This window comes from Xiphias gladius, chromosome 8, assembly GCF_016859285.1.
Source record: "Xiphias gladius isolate SHS-SW01 ecotype Sanya breed wild chromosome 8, ASM1685928v1, whole genome shotgun sequence".
In the NCBI taxonomy this organism is placed as follows: Eukaryota; Metazoa; Chordata; class Actinopteri; order Istiophoriformes; family Xiphiidae; genus Xiphias; species Xiphias gladius.
The window spans coordinates 16,126,138-16,146,638 of record NC_053407.1 but is presented as its reverse complement, the minus strand read 5'-3'; the positions used below and the strand labels follow the sequence as shown (position 1 = coordinate 16,146,638).

The 20,501-nt window shown below is 43.1% G+C and overlaps 1 protein-coding gene across 4 annotated transcripts in view; it reads right to left on the bottom strand.

Moving 5' to 3' along the window:
• igf1ra (insulin-like growth factor 1a receptor) overlaps nucleotides 1–20,501 on the bottom strand; it is an 82,208-nt gene that overhangs the window by 10,359 nt on the left and 51,348 nt on the right. For all 4 annotated transcript variants that reach the window (XM_040132670.1, XM_040132671.1, XM_040132672.1 and 1 more), the window contains exons 4-16: nucleotides 10,585–10,885; nucleotides 9,472–9,608; nucleotides 8,648–8,792; nucleotides 7,643–7,851; nucleotides 7,398–7,524; nucleotides 6,638–6,873; nucleotides 6,302–6,469; nucleotides 5,622–5,829; nucleotides 1,790–2,076; nucleotides 1,469–1,611; nucleotides 621–786; nucleotides 388–490; nucleotides 81–151 (exon numbers count right to left, since the gene is read on the bottom strand). In XM_040132670.1, coding sequence (XP_039988604.1) covers nucleotides 81–151; nucleotides 388–490; nucleotides 621–786; nucleotides 1,469–1,611; nucleotides 1,790–2,076; nucleotides 5,622–5,829; nucleotides 6,302–6,469; nucleotides 6,638–6,873; nucleotides 7,398–7,524; nucleotides 7,643–7,851; nucleotides 8,648–8,792; nucleotides 9,472–9,608; nucleotides 10,585–10,885 — 2,301 coding nt within the window. The remainder of the gene's footprint in view (nucleotides 1–80; nucleotides 152–387; nucleotides 491–620; nucleotides 787–1,468; nucleotides 1,612–1,789; nucleotides 2,077–5,621; nucleotides 5,830–6,301; nucleotides 6,470–6,637; nucleotides 6,874–7,397; nucleotides 7,525–7,642; nucleotides 7,852–8,647; nucleotides 8,793–9,471; nucleotides 9,609–10,584; nucleotides 10,886–20,501) is intronic.

The following is a 20,501-nucleotide window of genomic DNA, read 5'->3' as shown; positions in this document are numbered from 1 at the left end:
ACAACCGACAGCATGTCAATACCACGTGCACACACTAAAATACAGAAGTGAAAAATTGAGAAGATATTCAATGTTCTTACTCTCAGCAGCACTGAAGTACTCTGGGTTGACAGATGCATAAAGGACTCCATTACCCAACCTGTCCCTATTCCTGTTAACACGAACACAGCACAGTTAGCCGGCAGTCAGCTCTGATTGTGGAAAGGACACGTAATACTCTACAGGAAGTCTACTCTTTAGCACAGGGGAATGCTTATGAAAACAACACCCATTAACATTAATTAACATTATACCAGTCGTTAAGTTTCATGAGCATAGCGAGGTATAACAACATAATCAAGCGACATCGTCTGGCAATGCGGAAAGCATGTTCATAAAGATACTTGCCTCTTTTTGTTCACAAAGAAGAGAATCGTGGTGAGGCTGGCAATGAAAAGTGTCACTATGATGGGAATTATGATGACCAAATAGAATGTAACACCATCGTCTCCTTTCAGACAGAACAGAAAAATGAGAGTGATTATCACTCGCAAAGGTGCCATGTCTTATCTACTTTAAATTAGTCAGGAGAAAAAAAAAGTCACTATACAGTTTTTAATGTGTGAGAAACGTTGCATTACGTTTGGGTGGAGGCACGTAGAAGGACACACTCTCCGTCCAGGAGCCGTTCCCTGCTAGAGAAGTGGCGCGCACACGGGCAGAGTAGTTTCCTGAACCCAGGTTGGTCAGCCGAGCTCCTCTGTGCTCACGGTATTGCTGGCGTGACACACACTCATGTTTCTCGGGCTAAAAAACAAACACATAGTGGTTCATGTTTGAAGAGTCAAGGTCAGGTAAGGGGTGTAAAACTGAGATTTCACAAAGAAAAAACGTTTAAGCCAGTATAGGGACTATAAGAAGTTACTGGTCACCTGTGAAAAATATAAAATGTCCTGTGAACTGACATTTATAATATTTTAAGCCCCCCTCCACTCGAAAATGTATTTTGCGTATTGTTACTTCACTTGGATGTTTGGCCTTCGCTGTGCAGATTGATGCATGTGTAGAATTTGACACCGCAAGGCTGTGTTTACATTCCTCTCCTGAAAGTGGAGCGTTTCTCTGCGTTCACCTTAAATTTGAGTTTAAGACGCGTTCATATGAATAAGAATTTGTGGCGTTGCAACTAGTTTGGAGCTAATCGTGGTCCAATATGCACCTTATACGTATGATGTGGAAATCTGAACTCCACTGAACATTCACTGAGAGTTTACTTTTCAGTAAGGTAGGAGATGTCTTTCTTTTCACAGTAAAACATCAGCATTTTTCAATACATGAGAAGAAGCAGATGTAATTTTAATCATTTTTAACTTTTTTTGTGGAAAAACCATATCAGACCCAACCCGATTATCCCAAGCAGCATGATTACTGTCTTTATATGTCTTAAAATGTGTCTGAGGGGATCTTTAATTATACCAGCCTGGCTCACCTCACTCCCCAGATGGAACTTGATCTCATACATCAGGATGAGTCCGTTGGGCATGATGGGCTCCGGCCAGTGCAGCACCACACAACCCTCAGCCTTGTCACTCCTCTCATAGATCACCTTCCCAGGGATGTCGTCTGCTTTGACTGGGAAACACAAACACAAACACAAACACACACACACACACACACACACACACACACACACACACACACACACGCACGCACAATATTATGACAAGAATATGTCTACATTTTCAGAAAAGGTGTTATTGCACATTGTGCCACCTTTCCATCATTGATTGCATCCGGGTTAGTTTCTCACCTGCAGGTTTGGTCCTGGAGAAGACAAATGCTCCAGCGCTGCAGTGCCCCACCTCCTCATTGCAGGCATGGATGTCAATGCGGTAGACTGTGAAGGGCCGCAGGTTGGGGATCTCTAAATATTCTGCTGTGCTCTTGTCCTCTGAGAAGGCGTACTCTTTGATAGGAGGAATGCCATCTGTACTGTTATCCCCTGGACCGAGGGTGGTGTTCCCCCTACCAACACCCTCATGAAACAGTGTGTTGTTAGCCACACCAAAAACATCTCTGCGTCGACGGTCTGGAGGTCTGAAATACAGAGGTTAAGTCGATTTACGTACAGTGAGCTCTACTATGACAATAAAAGCCAAAAAGGTATACCGTATATCCTATTGTAACAAATTATTGCAGGTTTATAACTCCCAAAAGCCTTTTACACAAAGCTTAAGCATTTTGCTGGACCTCTGGAGTGAGTGTGTGCGTTGCGTGTTGATGCGTGTGTGTGCGTATGTGTGTATGTGTGTGTACGCGCGCCATGCGTCCAGACGCAGCATACTACTCCCTGTTGAGCTGTGTAGAAGGATGAGGTCAGACAGAACATGGCGAGGTGGACAGACAAAGAAAGAAAAATAGTCTGACACAGATAGATTTTTCCACTGCAGGGAAAAAAACCTGATCCAACGCTGCTGTCCAGCTTATCCCAATCAACAATAAAAGAGTATAAAAAGCTGAAATATGGAGAGAGAGCAAGGGAAAATATGGCCTGTATTTTCGTGTCACCGACATTCTGAACCAACATGTTCAATCATAATGACCACGTTCCAGCGGCCAAATGGATGGCATTGTGGTGAATGGACACGTGGTCTCATAGAGGATAAGCTGTGGAGCCAGACTGGAGCTGGACATCGTCATTACTGAGGGCAAGCAGCCGGTGACAGCTGCAACTGTGGCAGCAGCAGAGGCTCGGGGCACCTTGCCTACACGCACCTTCAACAGTAACCTGTGAAACCTGTAGCTTAGCAAACTGAGACGGACAAAGAAAAGAGTCCTGGGTCTGGCTGAGTTGGAAAAAATGAAAGCTGCACTGACAGCAGGTGACAACAGGTGATGTCAAGTATGTGGAGCCTTTACAGAGCTCTTGCAACTGTGATAAATCTTTAGGAATTATTTGAAACAGTATGAGGACAGCATGGACAGATGGCTGGGTTTTATCTCAGCAGACACAGCTCAGCTCAGAAAAAGCAAATAAAGCAAATGATTCAAACTGTATGTTGGAAATTAGTGCTGAAACTAACAATTATTGTCATTATTGATTAATCTGCCGCTTCAGTCCTCGATTACTTAAATAGTGAATACTGCCCATCACATTTTCCTAAAGCCCAAAGTGACACCTAAGAATTGCTTGTTTTCCCCAACCAACAGTCCAAAACCCAAAGATATTTTATTTACAATGACACAAGACAAAGAAAAGTTGCAAATCCTCACAATAGAGAAATTCAAAGAGGAGAATGTTTGCCATTTTTGCTTGTAAAAAGAGTCTTGCACAATAAATCTATTATCAAAATAGTTGCTGATTACTTTTCTGCCTGTTCACTAATCCTTTCAGCACTACAAAGAGTAATAAAATGCTCAACTAAGAGACCTATCTGAGCAAAGCTAAGGTCAAGTATCTTTTGTGTCTCAGCAGACAAACACCTACAGGAGGAGTGTACAGACACAGACAGATCCGTGGGAAAGACCAGTCGCACTGACATGTTAACATTCCTCTCCGACAGTCATTGCTGGTGCAGTACAATCCAAAGTCCAGCACTCAAATACTATCAGTTACAACTGACAACACAGCAAAAATACATGGAAACTGACATGAAAGTAAAGACACAGATGCATGACTCTGGTTCGCACTGACTAGTAAACCTTGAACTATCCTGTAATAAAGCGATAGAACAAGATGCCGAGACATGGAGAGACGTCACTCAGAGGCCAGATGAAAGAAAACCTGAGGATCTTATTTTCGTACGCGCCATAAGAACTTTAGGTTAAGCAGAGCGGTCCTAACACTGTGAGAAGGCTCGTCAGCTGACTGAAGCATGACCTTATAACTACTGAGTTACTACGGTTAGTGTCCTGACCTCGCCCGCTAAAAAAAGATCTACCTTTACGCAATGGAATCCAGAAAGGAAAGCCGTGACTACACATTCAGTTTGTTGCTAGTAGGGCACCTCATTAGTGCCTGGCCTTAACTGCAGTAACACATAGCAGGCTCACAAAAAAAAAAAAAAAAAAAAGACTGAAATATCTCTGGATCCAACGGAAGAAGAGGTAACTGTATGTATTTATCCTAAGTTTCATCATGAGTTTCTACAGCAAGGGAGTACAGTAAATAAATTACCCAGTCAGCTGATAACAGGTTTTGGATCATACCACAAGGTCTCCTAAACAGATACTGGCAGTCATCCTCTTTGTGCAGCCACCCTCCCCTCCTCCAGTAAATCAGTCTGTCTTCTTTACTTTCTGTTTGTATGCTAGCACTGATGGGGCTCTTCCCTCATTCATTTAAATTCCAAATGGATTCACTGTACATTTCCTGGCAGCTGTCTCGCTCCAGAAAAAAAAAAAAAAAAAAAAAAAAAAAAAGAAAAGGAGTCTCGGACAAAGAGAGCGTGCAAGGGGAGGAGGAGAGTGGAGTGCCGAGTGGAGAGGGACAGAATGGAAAACATTTCCTCTTCTTTCTGTTTCTGTTTTCACCCGCCTTCTTTCCCCTCACCCCTGGTCTAAACCCTGAACTTTTGAAAAAACCTCCCCGATTTTCGAGGCCTTTCTCTGGAGTGGTTTGTAATAATGCTGGCTCTGTTACAGTGGAGAGTCTGTGCATACACCGGCTGAGCCCTTCGCTACAGGCCTGGGACCTGCCACCCGCCTGTTTCCTAGCCAGCTATACTATAACAAATCAGTACAGCCAGAGACGGGGGGTAGATATGAGTTCAATTATAATTGAAAGCTATGTTTTATTATTCTTGCTGCAAAGACATATTGATCCAATTCCACAAGAGCATTGTGAGAGAAAAAAGAAGGGCACTTTAATACTGTTTGTATGAGTGAATTTTGGAGGCTCAGAGGCATCATTTAAAGATATGGATTTGTAAGATGCCTGCTGGGTGTTGTTAGTTAGATTCAACAGGTATATCAAAGGTCTCTGCGTTTCCCAGTGATGTGTTCTGACATCAGCTCTCAAACACATAGATTGTGTGTGACTGTCAAAAGGAGAGTATAGGAGTGTGGGAGAAGAAAAGAGATGGAGTCTTTGAAACAGTTAAACATCCGCAGCCACGAGAAAGTTAAATGATAACACACCACAAATGTCAGTTCCTGTTGTGGGGAACAAAAGCCTAAGCAGCTAAGAGTGTGCAGCCAAACTAGGCCCTTCAGACTCCTTAATCACATATCTCTCCTGGGTTTGTTTGTGTTGCCTAAATTGATGCCTGCTAGGTCCTAACATCCCCTGTGCCATCGCTGCCATGGCAACAGAAAGCCACAAGAGCGCTAAGAAGGCTTTGGATCCTACTCAGCATGTCTCCTCATCTGCACCGCCTGACAAAAGGGCTGAGCCCAGCGGGCCGGCTCAACCCCCGTCCGGTCCATCAACGCCCCCATGCTCGGATCCTGTCAGCTTCACAGAGGAGCCATTACGCCCGGGCCGCCACCTCATTCTTCATTTTGACCCATCAAGGCAAACAAGTGAAGCTCTTTGATGGCAAGCTCCGCAGAATGAAAGGAGGCACAGAGCAGGAGCTGTAAACAGTTTAAGGAGATCGCTGTGAAGCCGATATTACATCGCCATCTGTGGCTTACTATACCTCGGCAGAAAGATGGCATTGTGAAGGAAGTTCTCGAAAACTTTAAAAAAGACGCGATCATCCTTCTCCCGATCCTTCTCCTCGGGCGTCTTCTGGCAAGCACAGCATGGGCCCTTCTCTGCCCCTGCCAGGTCTGACTTGGTGGGCTTGGTGTTCTCGTCCATGTCTGTGAGCCCTGTCGCTGGGATCCGGATTGGGATTTTCAGCTCTGTTTTAAGGGAAACCAAGAATAATACATTACATGAAATACATTCATTCGCTTTCTTGCCAAGAGTAAGACGAAAACCCCTCTCATGTCTGTGTGCACATATGAAGCCACAGCCAGCATGTCGTTAGCTTAGGTTAGCACTGGAAGAAGTTGGAAACCAGACTCTGCCCAAAGGTTAAAAAAAAAAAAAAAAAAAAAATCTGCCTACCAACATCTCTAATGCTCACTAATTATCAACTTATATCTTGTTTTGTCCATACAAAAATCAAAGTGTAAAAACAATAGCTTCATATTTTACATATAGACATGAGAGCAGTATTAATCTTCTAAAGTAACTCTCATCCAGAGAGCAAATAAGCATATTTCCCAAAATGTTGAACTATTCCTTTAAATGACAAGGAAGGGCTAATCAGTGGGAAAGCTCAGACAATGAAAAAGATGCGTATTATTTTAGAGAATGTGTAATGCAGACCTTTGGAGCAGTAGTTATGTTGGTAGAGCTCCCTGTCCTCAGGCTGCTGCTGCCAGCGGACCAGGTAGTAGGTCAGATTGCCGTTGGGAAAGACTGGGGGTGACCACCTCACCACCAGCTTAGTTGAGGAGTTGGCATATGCACGGGCATCTTTAGGCACAGATGGCACTGCAATAGGGCCAAAGTCATGGTATTTTATATTAAATGTTGTTAAAGCGTTCATCTGGTTCTTACAGTAATTACTGAGAAGGTCACATCATTAATAATTTAAAAAACATCATTAGAAATAATAAACAGCTCCAGTACGGGTGTGAACGGACTGATGGTCAGACTTACGCGATGGGCGTGTGCGAATGTAGATTATATCACTCTTTGCCCCAGTAATGTGTTTGTCCTCCACCTGCAGGGTAATGGCCTTCACAAAAATAGCATACTGGGTCCAGGGCTTGAGGTGTTGAAGGCTGACTTTTGGGTCAGTGTTTTTATCCTGAGGAAGATCCACATCCACCATGTGCCAGCTGTTTGAGCCACAGCCATCCTGGCCGTCAAACTCTGTGATTTTCTGGAAAGGGCTGGTAAAAGACACAAAAACATGGCTGCACATTAACAAAAAGGGATTTGACTTAAAAATGACATGCCCACTATTTACAAAAAAGAAAATAAAAAAAGTACATCCACTCATATCAAAACTGATTGTTGGTATGAAAGTAAAACACATTTTTGCATTTTTGCATTAGATAAATTCTTCTATAGGTCATCTGAAATCAAAGTGCCTCAAAGTCAGGAAGTTAATCCCAGAAGCTCAAACACTGTCTTTGGAAAATAACTGGCAGTAAGGTGAGGTGCACACAGGGACAGTACTTGTGAATGAGCTAAAAAATCCAAAACCAGAAAGACACGATCATCTAGGAGGTTTGTTTTTTTTTCCATAAAAAGTGTTTAAGTTCTGAATTTCAAGTAAGAGGTCCAAAATAGAATATGTTTTTGTATGAAAAAACTCTTCACCAATATCCAGTCTGTATCAATGTAGAGTCAATTTTATAATGAGAAAGAGTGTTACAGAGGATAATGAATTCTTTGTCTTCTGAGTACTCACGACTCCTTGTAGTAGACTATGAAGCTGATAAGGTCTCCGTAGAGTTGCGGCCGGTAGTGCTCCCATGTCAGCCTGATCATATGGCTTGATGTGACATTAGACTTGAACGTCAATGTGTGGCTTTCACCTGTTGTGACGGAGAAGGACCCTCAATGACAAATACAATAAGCGAATGCATCTGCAGTGAAGATCCCACGCAACAAAAGTGCTGGTCAATCTCTCAAAGTTCATGTGAATGTACTCACAGCTGGCTCTTTCCCCGTTGTCACGGAAGTCACCTTCCTCTGGCTTCACAGTTATTCCCGTCTTATCCCACATTGTGTGGATCTCAGACATGCAGAGCTTGGGGTTCCGACGGAAGAAGAGACGTCCAGCCCGAATAGTCAGGTTGTGCTGACTCCAGTCCCACAGGTACTGCAAGTGCTGGTTGTTGATGACGGAGAACGAATACATGCTGATTATGGAAGGAGATAAAGAGTAGGTTACAACCATCTCATACAAATCAACAAAAACTTATTTTTCTTATCACATGAATGTGTTTCATGGAAGCTGAAGTTGTCAGAAATTTGGTTAAAAGGAGATTTTTTTTTGCCACCTGGTGGCAGCGTTAAGCACTAACAACGGTAGAAACCAGTGAGCGCAGGTTTGTGCGTCTGTCTGACAATGAGCCTGGGTTTGTACAGAGTAGGACAGGAAACAGAAACAGTGTCGTGCTAACGCGTCAAGCTCTAGCAGTCCGAGTAACACAGCAGAACACCTCTGGAGCAAAGGGAATGTCTGCCATCCTCAACAGCATTCTTCTCAGTGAAACTTTACCCTGGGAGAAATGACAACAAGAAGGGCAACAGGCTTTCCCATGACCTCTTTTGCCATTGCCAAAAAACTTTTCCTCATATCTAAGACTGCCGCTGATATCACAGTAAAGACCAGGCTGACTGAGGCTGACCTGAGACTTTCCATTCAGATTAGTACCCACATTCTTATCTGGCCTGTCTACTTTATGAATGCTTTTTAAAATGATACAAAAACTAATAGATTATGTCTAGATTCATCAATTTATGTTAATGTGCACATCCACCATCAAGGGCAGACACTCGTTCATCAAGACATCACTCTGACATTTATGTAACTTCAATGATATGTTGGTGGCAACTGCTAGTCTGAGGTTTGCTCATGTCCTCTAATTCCCTCGGTCACCACACACATCCACAGGCAAAAAGTTGCAGACAAACAGTGCAGACAAGCCATACTTGTCGATGAGTTCCTGCCCATTGATGTAACGCAGGCTCTTGAGGAAGGTCAGCGAGCCAAGTGCGTCGGAGTGTCGAATTTTCACATAGCCTGTCACTGTCTGGATCAATCCCATGAAGCTCTCCAGCTCAGACGATATGTTATCTGGGGACAGGAGATAAACACATACGCACGCAAACACACACAGCCACAACCACACAGAAATACATCACAGCATATGAGAAAAACAGCACATGAAAACCACATTTAAAAATCCAGAGGGACTTCTACTGCTACTAAGACACTCGGACTAGCTCTTAATGTAAATATCCCAATGGGCACTAAATTGTTTAAGCTTTATCATATGTGGAGATTAGCTTGCGAGCCACCCTGTCTACTGAGCAAATAAACAGCATTATAGTATAATGTTATAATTGGTTGAGATTGCAGGAAGCAGATGCAATTTTGTGGCCCTCCTGTGCATCCCAACAGATTAGTGTGCCAGGCTCTTGTACTTTATCTGCCTCAGTAATCATGATATTTGCAGGGCAGTTGAATGCAACACAGTGTAGTGAAGTTACTATAATGTAGTCGTTAAGAATTATTATAGCATGCTGTACAGCAGATTGTAGCCAAGTTAAATATTCCGTTGGCTACTGTTCACCAGTTCCAAAGCAGAGAAGCCCTAGTGGGTTTAATCTGCTTAGTTGTGGCTGATGTAGTTTGGTTCACTAAAATTAGAGTGTACAGTAGCGTTAGTATGGTCTGCTAAGCTAATTTACACTGCAAAAGTTTCAGTATATATGGTGTTAAAAGCATTGTGCTTCTGCATAGATAAACTCACTTCCACGGCGAATGTTGATGTCCAGATTGCCCTCGATGACAGTGCAGTCCTTCAGGGACTGAGCAGCATCCACAGAGTCGATGACAATGGACGTGCAGACCTTGTCACACAGGCCATTGCAGGCACTGCAAAACATGCTGTATACAGCAGAAGCAGAGGGAAGGAGTGAATAAGACTAATGAGGCATGGAAAAAAGTAGGAGCTGTCAAAGAATGAGTAAAAATCTTATGCAAACGTTTTTCGACCTCACCCTGAAATCATCTGTCCACTCCCCCTAGCTCCCAAGCATTCCACAGGATTCAGGCAAATAAATTCACTGTGTGATACAAGGTCACCTCTCACACGAAGAGTATAATCTTTTATTGGCCCTCATCTGAACCCTTTTTCGTGAGAGAGTGATTCACTGTATTGACCTCAGAGACAAACAGTCTTGGCATGGCCAAAAAATATACAGCACTAGAGAGTCAGCATTGGAAGTTTGGGAATTGACGAGACAAAACAGAGAGGAAAGCTGCGTGCAAAGATATTTTCTTATTTTAGGTTACTGTCAAACAAAGGAAATGTCAAGTGTAGGGAGTGTTACGATGCTTCAGCTGAGTCTCTTCTTAAAACCTTTGAGTATTAAACTGTAAAATCTACCAGTTCACTCTTACTAAACAGTCCGGGAAGTCTAAATTTGAATTATTAATAATCCAACGTGCTCTTGACCTGTAGCACCTCCAGCTTTACGACCTACTTTAAGAAAGGAAACAGTGAAGGGCCCAGTCAGGTGAATCTCAGCTCAAGGATACTTTATGCAAACAAAGTTATTAAGTACAAAGTGAACACAGGCTTCTTTAGTGTCTGTGAATACTGAAAAGAAACCACTCATCTATTTACAGAAAAATTAGCCAGTAAATAAATACTAAAATACTAAATAATACTGCGACCTCTTGTTCTCTCTGTGATAAAAAACAAGGTTATGATCCCCTAGAAATTAAAATTGAGAAATCCTATAGACATAAAATGTAAAATGATTCATTTTCTTCCTAATATTTTTTTACATTCAGTGTGTCACCTGGCATGGCATTTCCACAATCAGGCCTGAACTAGAATTGAAGGGTACTTCTTTACCGATTGGTCTCATTGCGTGTGAAGCCGGAGGGGCAGTCGGGCATACATTCTCCCCCATGGATGACAAAGTGAGTGTCACCGGGCAGGTGCACTTGAGAGCACAGGTCCTTGGTGATGCAGCGCCAGCCCTCAAACTTGTAAGTGTCTTTGGGGCAGTCTGGCACACAGCGGTCCTCATGGAAATAGTGGAGGCAGGCGGAGCAGGCCATGTCGTCGTTGGGTTCAGTACAGCCGCCCAGGCACTGGCTGTGGCAACACTCCCCCTTGTCTGTACAGGCAAGTCTGCAGTGTTGTGGGCATACTGGAGGTGACAGAGAAAGATGGGGAAGTGGTCAGTGTTGGGTAGGTGTAAACAGTCCGCATGAGTTTTCAAATCTTGAAAATGTGTTTTTGTTTGCATGACTGGGCTATGGTGGCCACGAGTGAAGGGATGGAAGAGGATATCAGGTTTTAGGATTAGCAAGGTGCAAAACTGTAATCGGCCAGCAGGGCCGCAGAGCTAAAAAGCAGTGTCACAGAAGAACTGAGAGGCCAGCAGCGTAAAAAGCAAGTCATCACACCGATAATATAAACTATTCTTTGACAGCAATTTGAAAAAACAGATTCCTGACAGCATGTTTATTCTTATTTCTTGTTTTTAAGGAAATCTGAAACCAAGAGCAGCTAAAAAAAAAAAACCAAACATAAAAAAAGAACCGCTAAAAATATATACATCTTTGCAATCAAATGTTACCAGTGAATTCTTTAGACAAAAAACAACAATATAACAATAACAATATAGTCTCTTCTTATCTTATTAATATTCCACAGCTAAAACAAAACTCTCACTGCCACTATCACTACAGCTTCTAAGACCGAACTACCGTACATCCTCCCAAGCTTTGAGAAAAATCGACAGAAAAATGACTGTGTGGGGTGTTTCAAATTAAGCTTGTGCAACATGAATAATAGAAAGCTGCTCATTCTTTATTGAACATCACTGAGAAACCACAACCCAAGACAATATGTTATCAATAACAGATAGCATTTTGTCATCGCTTGGGACAGACAGATATTTGATGAATTGCACATCCTGACAGTTTGTCAGATTTATCTTGAACATCAAAATGACCATCACTGTAATCGCATTTATCTCTAGATAATTACCTCTTTCCAAATTCAAACTTTGACAAAGAAAAGACAAAAGTTACCAGCAAGTACTCATTCAGATTGTAAGACACACGAAAATCAGATCAGTGCTTGCTTATAGTTTTACCAACGCACTGGCCTTACACTTAAATGAACAGTGACACAGATAGAAATGGCAAATGGGAGGCGTCTGTTTTTAATGTTCAAAAGCATTTTTATTGTGGCCTATTTATGGAGAAGTACCTCAGGAAAAGCAGATGTAAAGGGAAAAAAGCAGATGATTCCCACTGCTAACTAATCTTGAGACACTGCAGGCAGAGGTGTCCTAGTTTCAGATGAGCCCACTCCATAGAAAAGGCACCTGGAGTGCGTATGGACCTGTATGAATGATCGTGAAAGGCCTGGTAACAAGCTGTTTTCTGCTAATGACTGTTCCCTCTTTGAGGAGTCCCTGTCTAGATAAAGAACTGCTCTGGGAAAGACTGAGACAAGAGTTCAGGTTTCTTTGGGGGGAATTTGTAACAAAACAAATCAGTTATTTGTTTAAAAAAAAAATGTTTGCCTTTTTTGCATATTAGAAAACTGCGCATGCAGCAAAGCCCTGCCCCCCACGCCTTTGCGCTGTTTGCATATTGGGGCCTTAAGTGTTTACTATTTATTGTTATGCTCTTTGTTATTGCTGCAAGACAAATTTCCCCACAGGGGCAATAAAGCTGAACTGAACTAAAATAGGAGGCACAGCAGTCCTGGTTCCTTAGCAACCGCCTCCTGGTGCAAAGCCAGAGCTGGAGGGAAATGTGCACACACGCAATCATACAAACCCAGACAAAACTACGTTGAAACACACATTTCCCATCTTTCATGTGTGTTATTGTAATTTTCAAGACTGTGACACCACTCATGTTACTCGTCATCGGGGTCATTATTTTAGCCATCATCGCACGCACTTAAGAGGAGAGATAAGAGAACACATGATGAAGAATGAATTTGCGTGTGTGTGTGTGACGTGTGCACATGCATGTTGGTATGTGAACATCTGTGTGTGCCAGAGAGAAAGGAAAAGGAGCTCAGCTTGTTTATTTGCTTTTAAATTAAACGCGGGTGTCGGCGCATCAGAGATTCGCTTTGTGAATCAGTCAAGAAAATGAAGCCGGCAGCTGAGCTAATCTCTTGATGAATATTTCATGTTGCTTCACAGAACATCTGTGTAGATTAAGAACGTGACGGTGCACTACAGAAATGCTGCAGAGCAAAAACACACTCCCACGGTGCCAACTCCAGTTTCACTTCATAAGGGAAGGGGAATGATCATTTTCACTCCTGACAGTTTCTCAAATACTTGTCATTCTTTCTCACATTCAGTCAAATCCAGCAGTCCAGAAGAGGTGAAGTGGTCTGTTTGGAAAAACTGGTCGGGATTCTATGACAAAAGAAAAAACCGAACATCTCTGGCTATTTCCTCAAAAAAAACAAAAGAAAAAAGCTCATTCAGCACACCCAATACAATATTTTTTGTTCAATACGCTGCAGTACCTCAGGAATTTCCAGTAATTGTCTCCTGATCAGACAGACCTTGAAGTTCCCCTGCAGTTACTGTGGGCTAGAGTATTCTCATGACAGCACAAGTAAGTAGGGTATTTAGCCATACGGCCTTTCCTGTGTTATGTATAGCTTCACACTACATATATTTTATGCCACACCAGGACTTGACGGGCTCTGCTGTACCTCATGAACACTGTACCTCACTATTCTGGATCTGGTCCAAAACAAATGGCAGAGATCTTTTTTAAAACTACAGCATCAAATGCCCACACACACAGGTCCTCACATGACAGCTGTGATTTAATTGGAAATATGATGCTGACATTAGCGCGTTTAAAGCAGGCAGATCAGTGTTGCACATTTGCAGAGTGAGAAGAAGAAAAAAGAAAAAAAAAAGAGGGAGAGAAACATCAGCCAGGTTTCATTTTCTTGGAATCCTACCAAAAGGGGGCAGCCAAGGCAAACTCTAATGAGCCTTATTGGAGGAGCTCCCTTCCTTCCGCATCATTTTAACAGATTCCTCAATGAAGAGAAATTCCAAACATGCATACCTTCCGCCAGAAGAAAGCGGAGGGAGGGGGAGTTGCTGCCTTAAATCCATATAAGTCGACCCGGTTTCACTCGGTGACCAAACAACCCGTGGTATCAAGGATACAATCCTCTATTTATAGATGCTCCTAATGCAGCCCTATTTCCACGCTGCTGCTCTCTACAGATAGCTATGCAGGGCATTGTGGGCTTCCACTACTTCAAAGGAAAAGGACTACCTAACAAGGGGCTCCTCTTAAGATAAGTCGTCATCATCCGTGTAGTCCACTGAGTGTGTATTTGATATGAGCAGGAATAAATTTGAAGCATCAGCCGGTTGGTATTTGACCCTATTCAAGTACATACTGTGTTACATTGAGCAGTTATTGAGGGACTAAATTGCAGGGGGTCGAACAACCTGTGGAAACAAAAACTTTGACAAAAATCTGAGTCTGCAGAGTCAAATAAGTCAAACTGCTAGGGGTGGGGGTAGGGAGGTTTATGATCTTGTTCCTCTCATACAGTAGTTACACAACCCCCCTCCCTCCCGCTCTTTCCCTGAGCAAACACAGTCAGGTCAGACACCATAGCCAACCACCAGCCTGCCCCTGCTGTTCACCAGAGCACTGCGACACGAGGAGGGGCCGGGTCCATTTCATCAATGGTAAACGAGACAACAGTCAGCACTGAGGAGTCTCCTTCAGAGCAGCTGGCGCATCCCTACAACCGCCATCAAATACAGCAGCGGGGGGAGGAGGAGGCATCAATAACAGGGTGAGAGACAGACAAGTGCTGTGCACTGTTTGTTTTTTGTTCTAAAGGTACCCTCCAGTCGCTGGACTATGTGAAGAATCTGCAGAATCTTCAAGGCTGCAGAGGATTCAAGGGGGAGAATGTTAATCCCTTGTTCCGCTGCAACAACCCAATAACAACTTCAGGAATCACTAAGGAAACCCGAGAGGAGGAGGTTATTTTAGCTACAAACATGATCATGGAGGAGTATGTGAGATAAGACAAAAAGAAACATACAGCTGAAAAATTATATGCGTGGATGTTAAGTACCAGTTTCAGACCAAAAAAAAAAAAAAAAAAAACCTGATATGAGTCTGCAGCTGAGCAAAAGGGGCGGCAAGCGTCAAATTTATTCCTCCGTCAGGGTGGCCTTGCCTTCTTAAAGCGCAGCATGCAAGGGGGGTTCAGGGTCATGTGACCCATAGCCCTTCAACCATGCCTAACCCCTCCCCTTTCCCCACAGTCTGTATTGACAAAAAAGAGCAGCTTCTATCTGATAACAAGATGGCTAGATTTCAACACTGTCTACTTGGAGAAGAGTGTGTACGTCTGTGTTTGTACTGCTGTCTTCGTGAGGACCAGTTTGAGTTTTAAACCTTGGGAGTGAGGACATTTTGGCCGGTCCTGAACATTTCAAAAGGGCTGTTTTAGGGTTAAGACTGGGTTTTAAGGGTTAAGGGTTTAGGGCATTTTGTTGTGATGGTTGAGGTTAGGGTAAGGGGCAAGGGAATGCAAAGCACAGAATTACAAACGTGTGTGTGTGTGTGTGTGTGTGTGTGTGTGTGTGGTGGGAGGATGGGCTCTCACCCTTTGGGTTCTCAAACAAATTAATTACTCTATTGAATAAAGGAAAAGGAAAAGGATTGCAACGCAGCAATGCCTCTCATCTGAATGCGAGTCATGTCCCGTTTGCTCGAGAGCATGCTGTGTAAGTAGACTACTACACTGTTTACATTGGGAGGCTGGTGACATGTTTACTGCCAGCAGGCCACTGCCACCTCTGAGGGTGAAGTATGGTGTGAAAATATGAGAAATTTGGTATAACTGATATCATTTTCCCGAGCCAATCACGGTTGTCAGCCATAGTGAAACATAGAAATGATCAAATGAAAGATGAAACATGTCATTCTTCAAGACATATCAAAGCACAGTATGTTTTCCCTGTGTCATTGAAGAAGGCAGGAAGCGTGACAGACAGTTGGGAAATCATTCATTATTCACAGTGGGGCTCGGGAGGGGGGGACGGCAGGGAGGAGGGTGTCAGGGAAGAGGGGGGTGGGGGTTAAACTGGGAGCTATCTGCCGGACCAATAGCAGGCGGGCAGGGGAGGTTCTAATTCTGATGACTGACATGTTATTGAGTCTGGAGCAGAGATGGTAAACAAGTCCTCTCTTGAGCAGGCGTTGGGAGGGGGGAGTCGTAACCATAGTGATTAAGCATGGCTTTTCCACAGATTTGGAGAAACCATAAGTTAAGGAAAAAACTAATCAGATGTAGCCTTCTCAACAACAAGAGTTAGGAACATTATTCCTGTAAATAGGGGCTGACCCTTCACTGGAACATCGACTACATAACAAAACATGACTGGGTTATGTGGGAGCTTGGACGAATTTGAAATTAAAAGATTCCGCAGAAAGTAATGCAACTGACTGAGATTTTAAAGCTAGTGTAGTTAAATCCAAGAGTATAAATGTGGTTATGTCGAATAGTTCATTTTAAAATTTTGCACAGGAAAATAGGAACAGAAGCACCACATGTTTTGTTATGACGGCATGATTTTGAAGGAGTTTATTGTAGTAGCTGCACATTCAGTGTCAATGACACTGCCTTTCTTTGCTTCACAATACAAACGGGGCCATAGCTCCATTAGGACATGATTAAATTTATCTCTACATCACCTCCATTTACTGAAGTATTCACTCTGCTGCACACTACAGTAATCCACTGCACTCTTTGGATGCAAAGCCTCCCACTCTGCAGAGTCAGAGCCGCTGAGCTCAGGTTACCAGATCTGAGAGCAGTAGCAGACAGTAAGGTAGCTGAACAGAAGTACAGTAGGAGACGGCAGACCTATCATGGGCTGCTGCAGCCTGGATTGCAGGCCGACCCCCTCAGCTCCCTGAGCTCCATCAGGCCACATCCTCATCCGGCAATCCGATCCTCCCTGGGAGCCCCCAGTGGATCACTCCAGACACTTGTTTAAACCACATCAGCCCAGACGGCCAGAGTGAGGATGCTTCCTCCACTCGCAGCCAAAGGCAAACCACATCAGAGATTCCAGTGCTGTCATACAGCTACAGCGATAGAGTCTCAGCTGCCAGGATGGACTGATCTATCTAAAGTGGTGTTTTTCACCTTTGCAGACAGAATGTGTCTGCCTGTGCGTGTTCGGCAAGATCGACTATTCTGCTGATCAGAGGGGTTTTTTTTTTTTTTTTTTAGAGGGGGAACACTGCACAGCGTCATGATGTGATTTTCTCATACAGACAGCTGGCTCAGGAAAGCTTGGCTAAATCTCTGTTGAGTCCTGCGCACAAAGGTGTGTGTGAGCCCACTCCTCCCCGTCCCAGTGTTTCTGGGTCTCTTCCACTCCCGTGCCCACTAAAGACCAGCAATGTGTTTTTCACACAACTATGTGCTGGTCTGTGTGTTCAGGCATGCGTGGCATTTCCCCTCACTCGCGTTCAGTAACAACAACACACACACACACACACACACACACACACACACACACACACACACAGACACACACCCCTTTCCTTCTACCCTCAGGCCTCAGCGCACTCTGCAGCTGCTGCTGTTGTTGTTGCTTTGTTGTTTATTTCACTCTAACAGGACACAGGTATGCAGCACCATCACATGTGAAAACACTTTGTGTTTTTATCACAGAAGACGTAGAGGATAGTCTGAAAGCTATTAAAGAAAACAGTGGAAAAGGTGAGTAAGAAGATCCATTTTAACTGGTGTTTTACCAATATAATGCTGAATACAATGTCCAGAAATATTCTGATACTCCTTGGCATAATTCTTTGAAAGTACTGACCAAATGGTCTTATGTAGCCGTCATAAGCCCATATTCTGGTTATTAGAAAACTTAATACGATAGGTAGGGATACACCAATATTAACCATGCTACTGAGGTATCTAAACAGCGAATCCCATTAAATCTTCCTAGTAATTATAGCCAGAGGAAATTCATGTAAGCTGAAGGGATCGGTTAATCCTTTGATTAACTAAATGGCAGAAAATATTCAAACATAGAAAGGAAATTGACATTACCAGTCATACCAGACTGCAAAAAAACATTCTTAAGTCCCTTTAATAAAGAAGTACTTCACAGAGAATCCAAATATTAGTTTGCAGAACTGTGCACTGAGGTCAAACCCCATAACTGAGCATGGACCCAAGTTGAACTTCTGAATTCCTCTAGGCCTGATTTCTAGTAAGCCAGAAGTCCCAGAGTCCTAGTACATCCCTCGACAGAAGCACCCCTGGAGTGATATTTGTAGATACAACAATAAATAAATCAGGCAACTCTCCAGTTTACCTTGAGGACTCACTCACAGTGGCTGTCAAGACTTGGAGGGTTTGGTAGAAAAAAAAAAAAAAAAAGGCCATCTAAGCTATCATACAAATTTAAGTCACAGCATCTTTCTAGCTCGACTTTAAATGACATATCTAAATCCAGTATTATTACAGAGATTTGCTCTGTGACTTTTACTACCCAATGAATGGTAAGCAAGTGCCTCACCTGCAGCATTTCAAATGCTGATATTTTCATTTGGGAAAAAAAAAAAAAAAATCAGTGTGCCAGTCAATCTTGTCAGCAGGGGCGATTCAAAATACTGCAGCTTTAATGCTTTTTTTTGTTTTCAACCCACTGGTGAAGCTCAATAATGACATTAACAGAAATTCTCATGTCATTTCCAGGCACCAAAAGTGACAAGCTGCATGGCTAAGTAAGATGCTAAGGCAGGCAGTAGTATGGGGAAAAGCAACTTCGGGGAGAACTCAGGCAATGTTTTTTTTTTTTTTTTTTCTTCACAGATTCGGAGGTGTTTCCTCTCACTAAAAGCAGCTTCTAAAAATACCTGACTTCCCAGATCTGCTTCATTAAATACAGTGTGTTTCCTGGCAGTGCTGTGCTGGCTGGCTGGCGATTTGTGTTGGCTGGCTGTTTTGCTTAGCTGGGTGACTGGTTGGGGTTAGTGAGAGCATCAGGCCCTCACATCTCTTCAGCCTCCTATATATTGCACTCTAATCCCTCTAGTGAATGTAGAGGAGACACCAATGAAGAAAATCACTAAAGACTAATTCTTGGTTACTTGAAGTGTAAATGGTGGCCATGAAACACTTGCAAGAGAAACATAACAAAGCGTAGAAATAAAATGAACAACTTTATCCTTCATTTGGCTCAGGTGCTGGATGTTTGCAGGCATAGTCTAACACCTGGCTGTGTACCCACCTGTCCTTAGACAGGCAACAGCCCAGAGAAAACCTCCAACCATATGGACTAATGTTGTTTCTCTACACATTCAAACTGACTCCACAGCACTTCAATAATGAACACCTTGGTTTTTTTTGGTTTTTTTATAAATGCGACTCTTGAATTGTAGTACCTGTGAAATGTTGCAAGCAACCATGTGCAGTGCTTTGTGTAACATTTCTATTCCATACCCAAACTTGGTTCAGCCTATCATCACCAGAGCATCAGAATAGTAGTGGTTCTGATGCCAAGGTCTATTTCGGTAGATGACCATCTGCAGCTTTGCGGCACACGGTGCCCAGACTTCATCCTGGCATGCCGTCCGGCATACATTCTCCCTGCTGGGACAACGTCTGGATTCAAAATGATACATCTTCATTTCACATTGACTTCAAGGAGGTCCTAATCCTGATTAAGCACAGCAACATCTGCCCTGAGCTAAAAAGCTGATGGGGATAAGTTTGTGTTCATTGCGAGCATTCCTACCAGGTTAAAATGGAGCGCTCTGCAAACACTGAGTAGGCCATTAGTCGATTACTGAGCAGATAGTCACTGGACTGCAAATCCTGAAATTATACTTCAGTTTGGTTACGTTTTATATGTGTATGTTAGGAATAATGTGTGTTTTCATGTGTATGTTTACATTGGGGGTCATACTTAGGACGATGCAACTAAGCTGGATATCATATACATAGCTTACACTGCAGTATCTGTCTGTATGTCTGACTGCAGTTTCCCTGTCATTCAGATGACAGTGGCTGCTTGCTGGCACACGCACACAGACTGCGGTGAAATGCCATTGCCCCGCCCATTTCTCCAATGTATCTCCCTCTTCTCTTTGGGATATACATGTATGCCTCGTTGTCTGCCACCTCAGTGGAGCCTGACATTCTGTACAGTCCTATTAACCGCTTCAAATATGACATCTGGATTTAGGGTTTCCTTTTTCCTCCATTTAATTTCATTTTCGCAGTGAGTTTCTTGAGGATACACACAGTATCCTTTTTGTGAGGCAGCACTCCTTCTTTAAAAAGGACAAGCTGCGGGTTCAGCAGGGACAGTTGTGCCCAGAGTTAACATCTGTTAGGACAGGACACTGAAACTATTCTCTCCAACTGGAGAGCCTGCACAGAGACTTTAGGCTAGTCCTTTCAAGTGTAATGGTCTGATAAGATAGCATGGTCCCATATGGTGTCACAGTAAAATGTAATTGTATTGATCTGTTGAATACAAAGCTTCATTTCACATGAAAGAGGCCTGTCAGGGGTTTATCCTTTTCTTATAAATACACAAACCTCATGCTTGTTTTGCCAATTTCCTATCTGCTCAGGGAGTTAAAAGCTCGCAGCCGGCGGGTACTTTATGGACAGCTGAAAAAAAACACAAGGAATAAAGGCAATTACTGCTGACTTTGTGGCATGTTTGCACACTGATAAGGCCA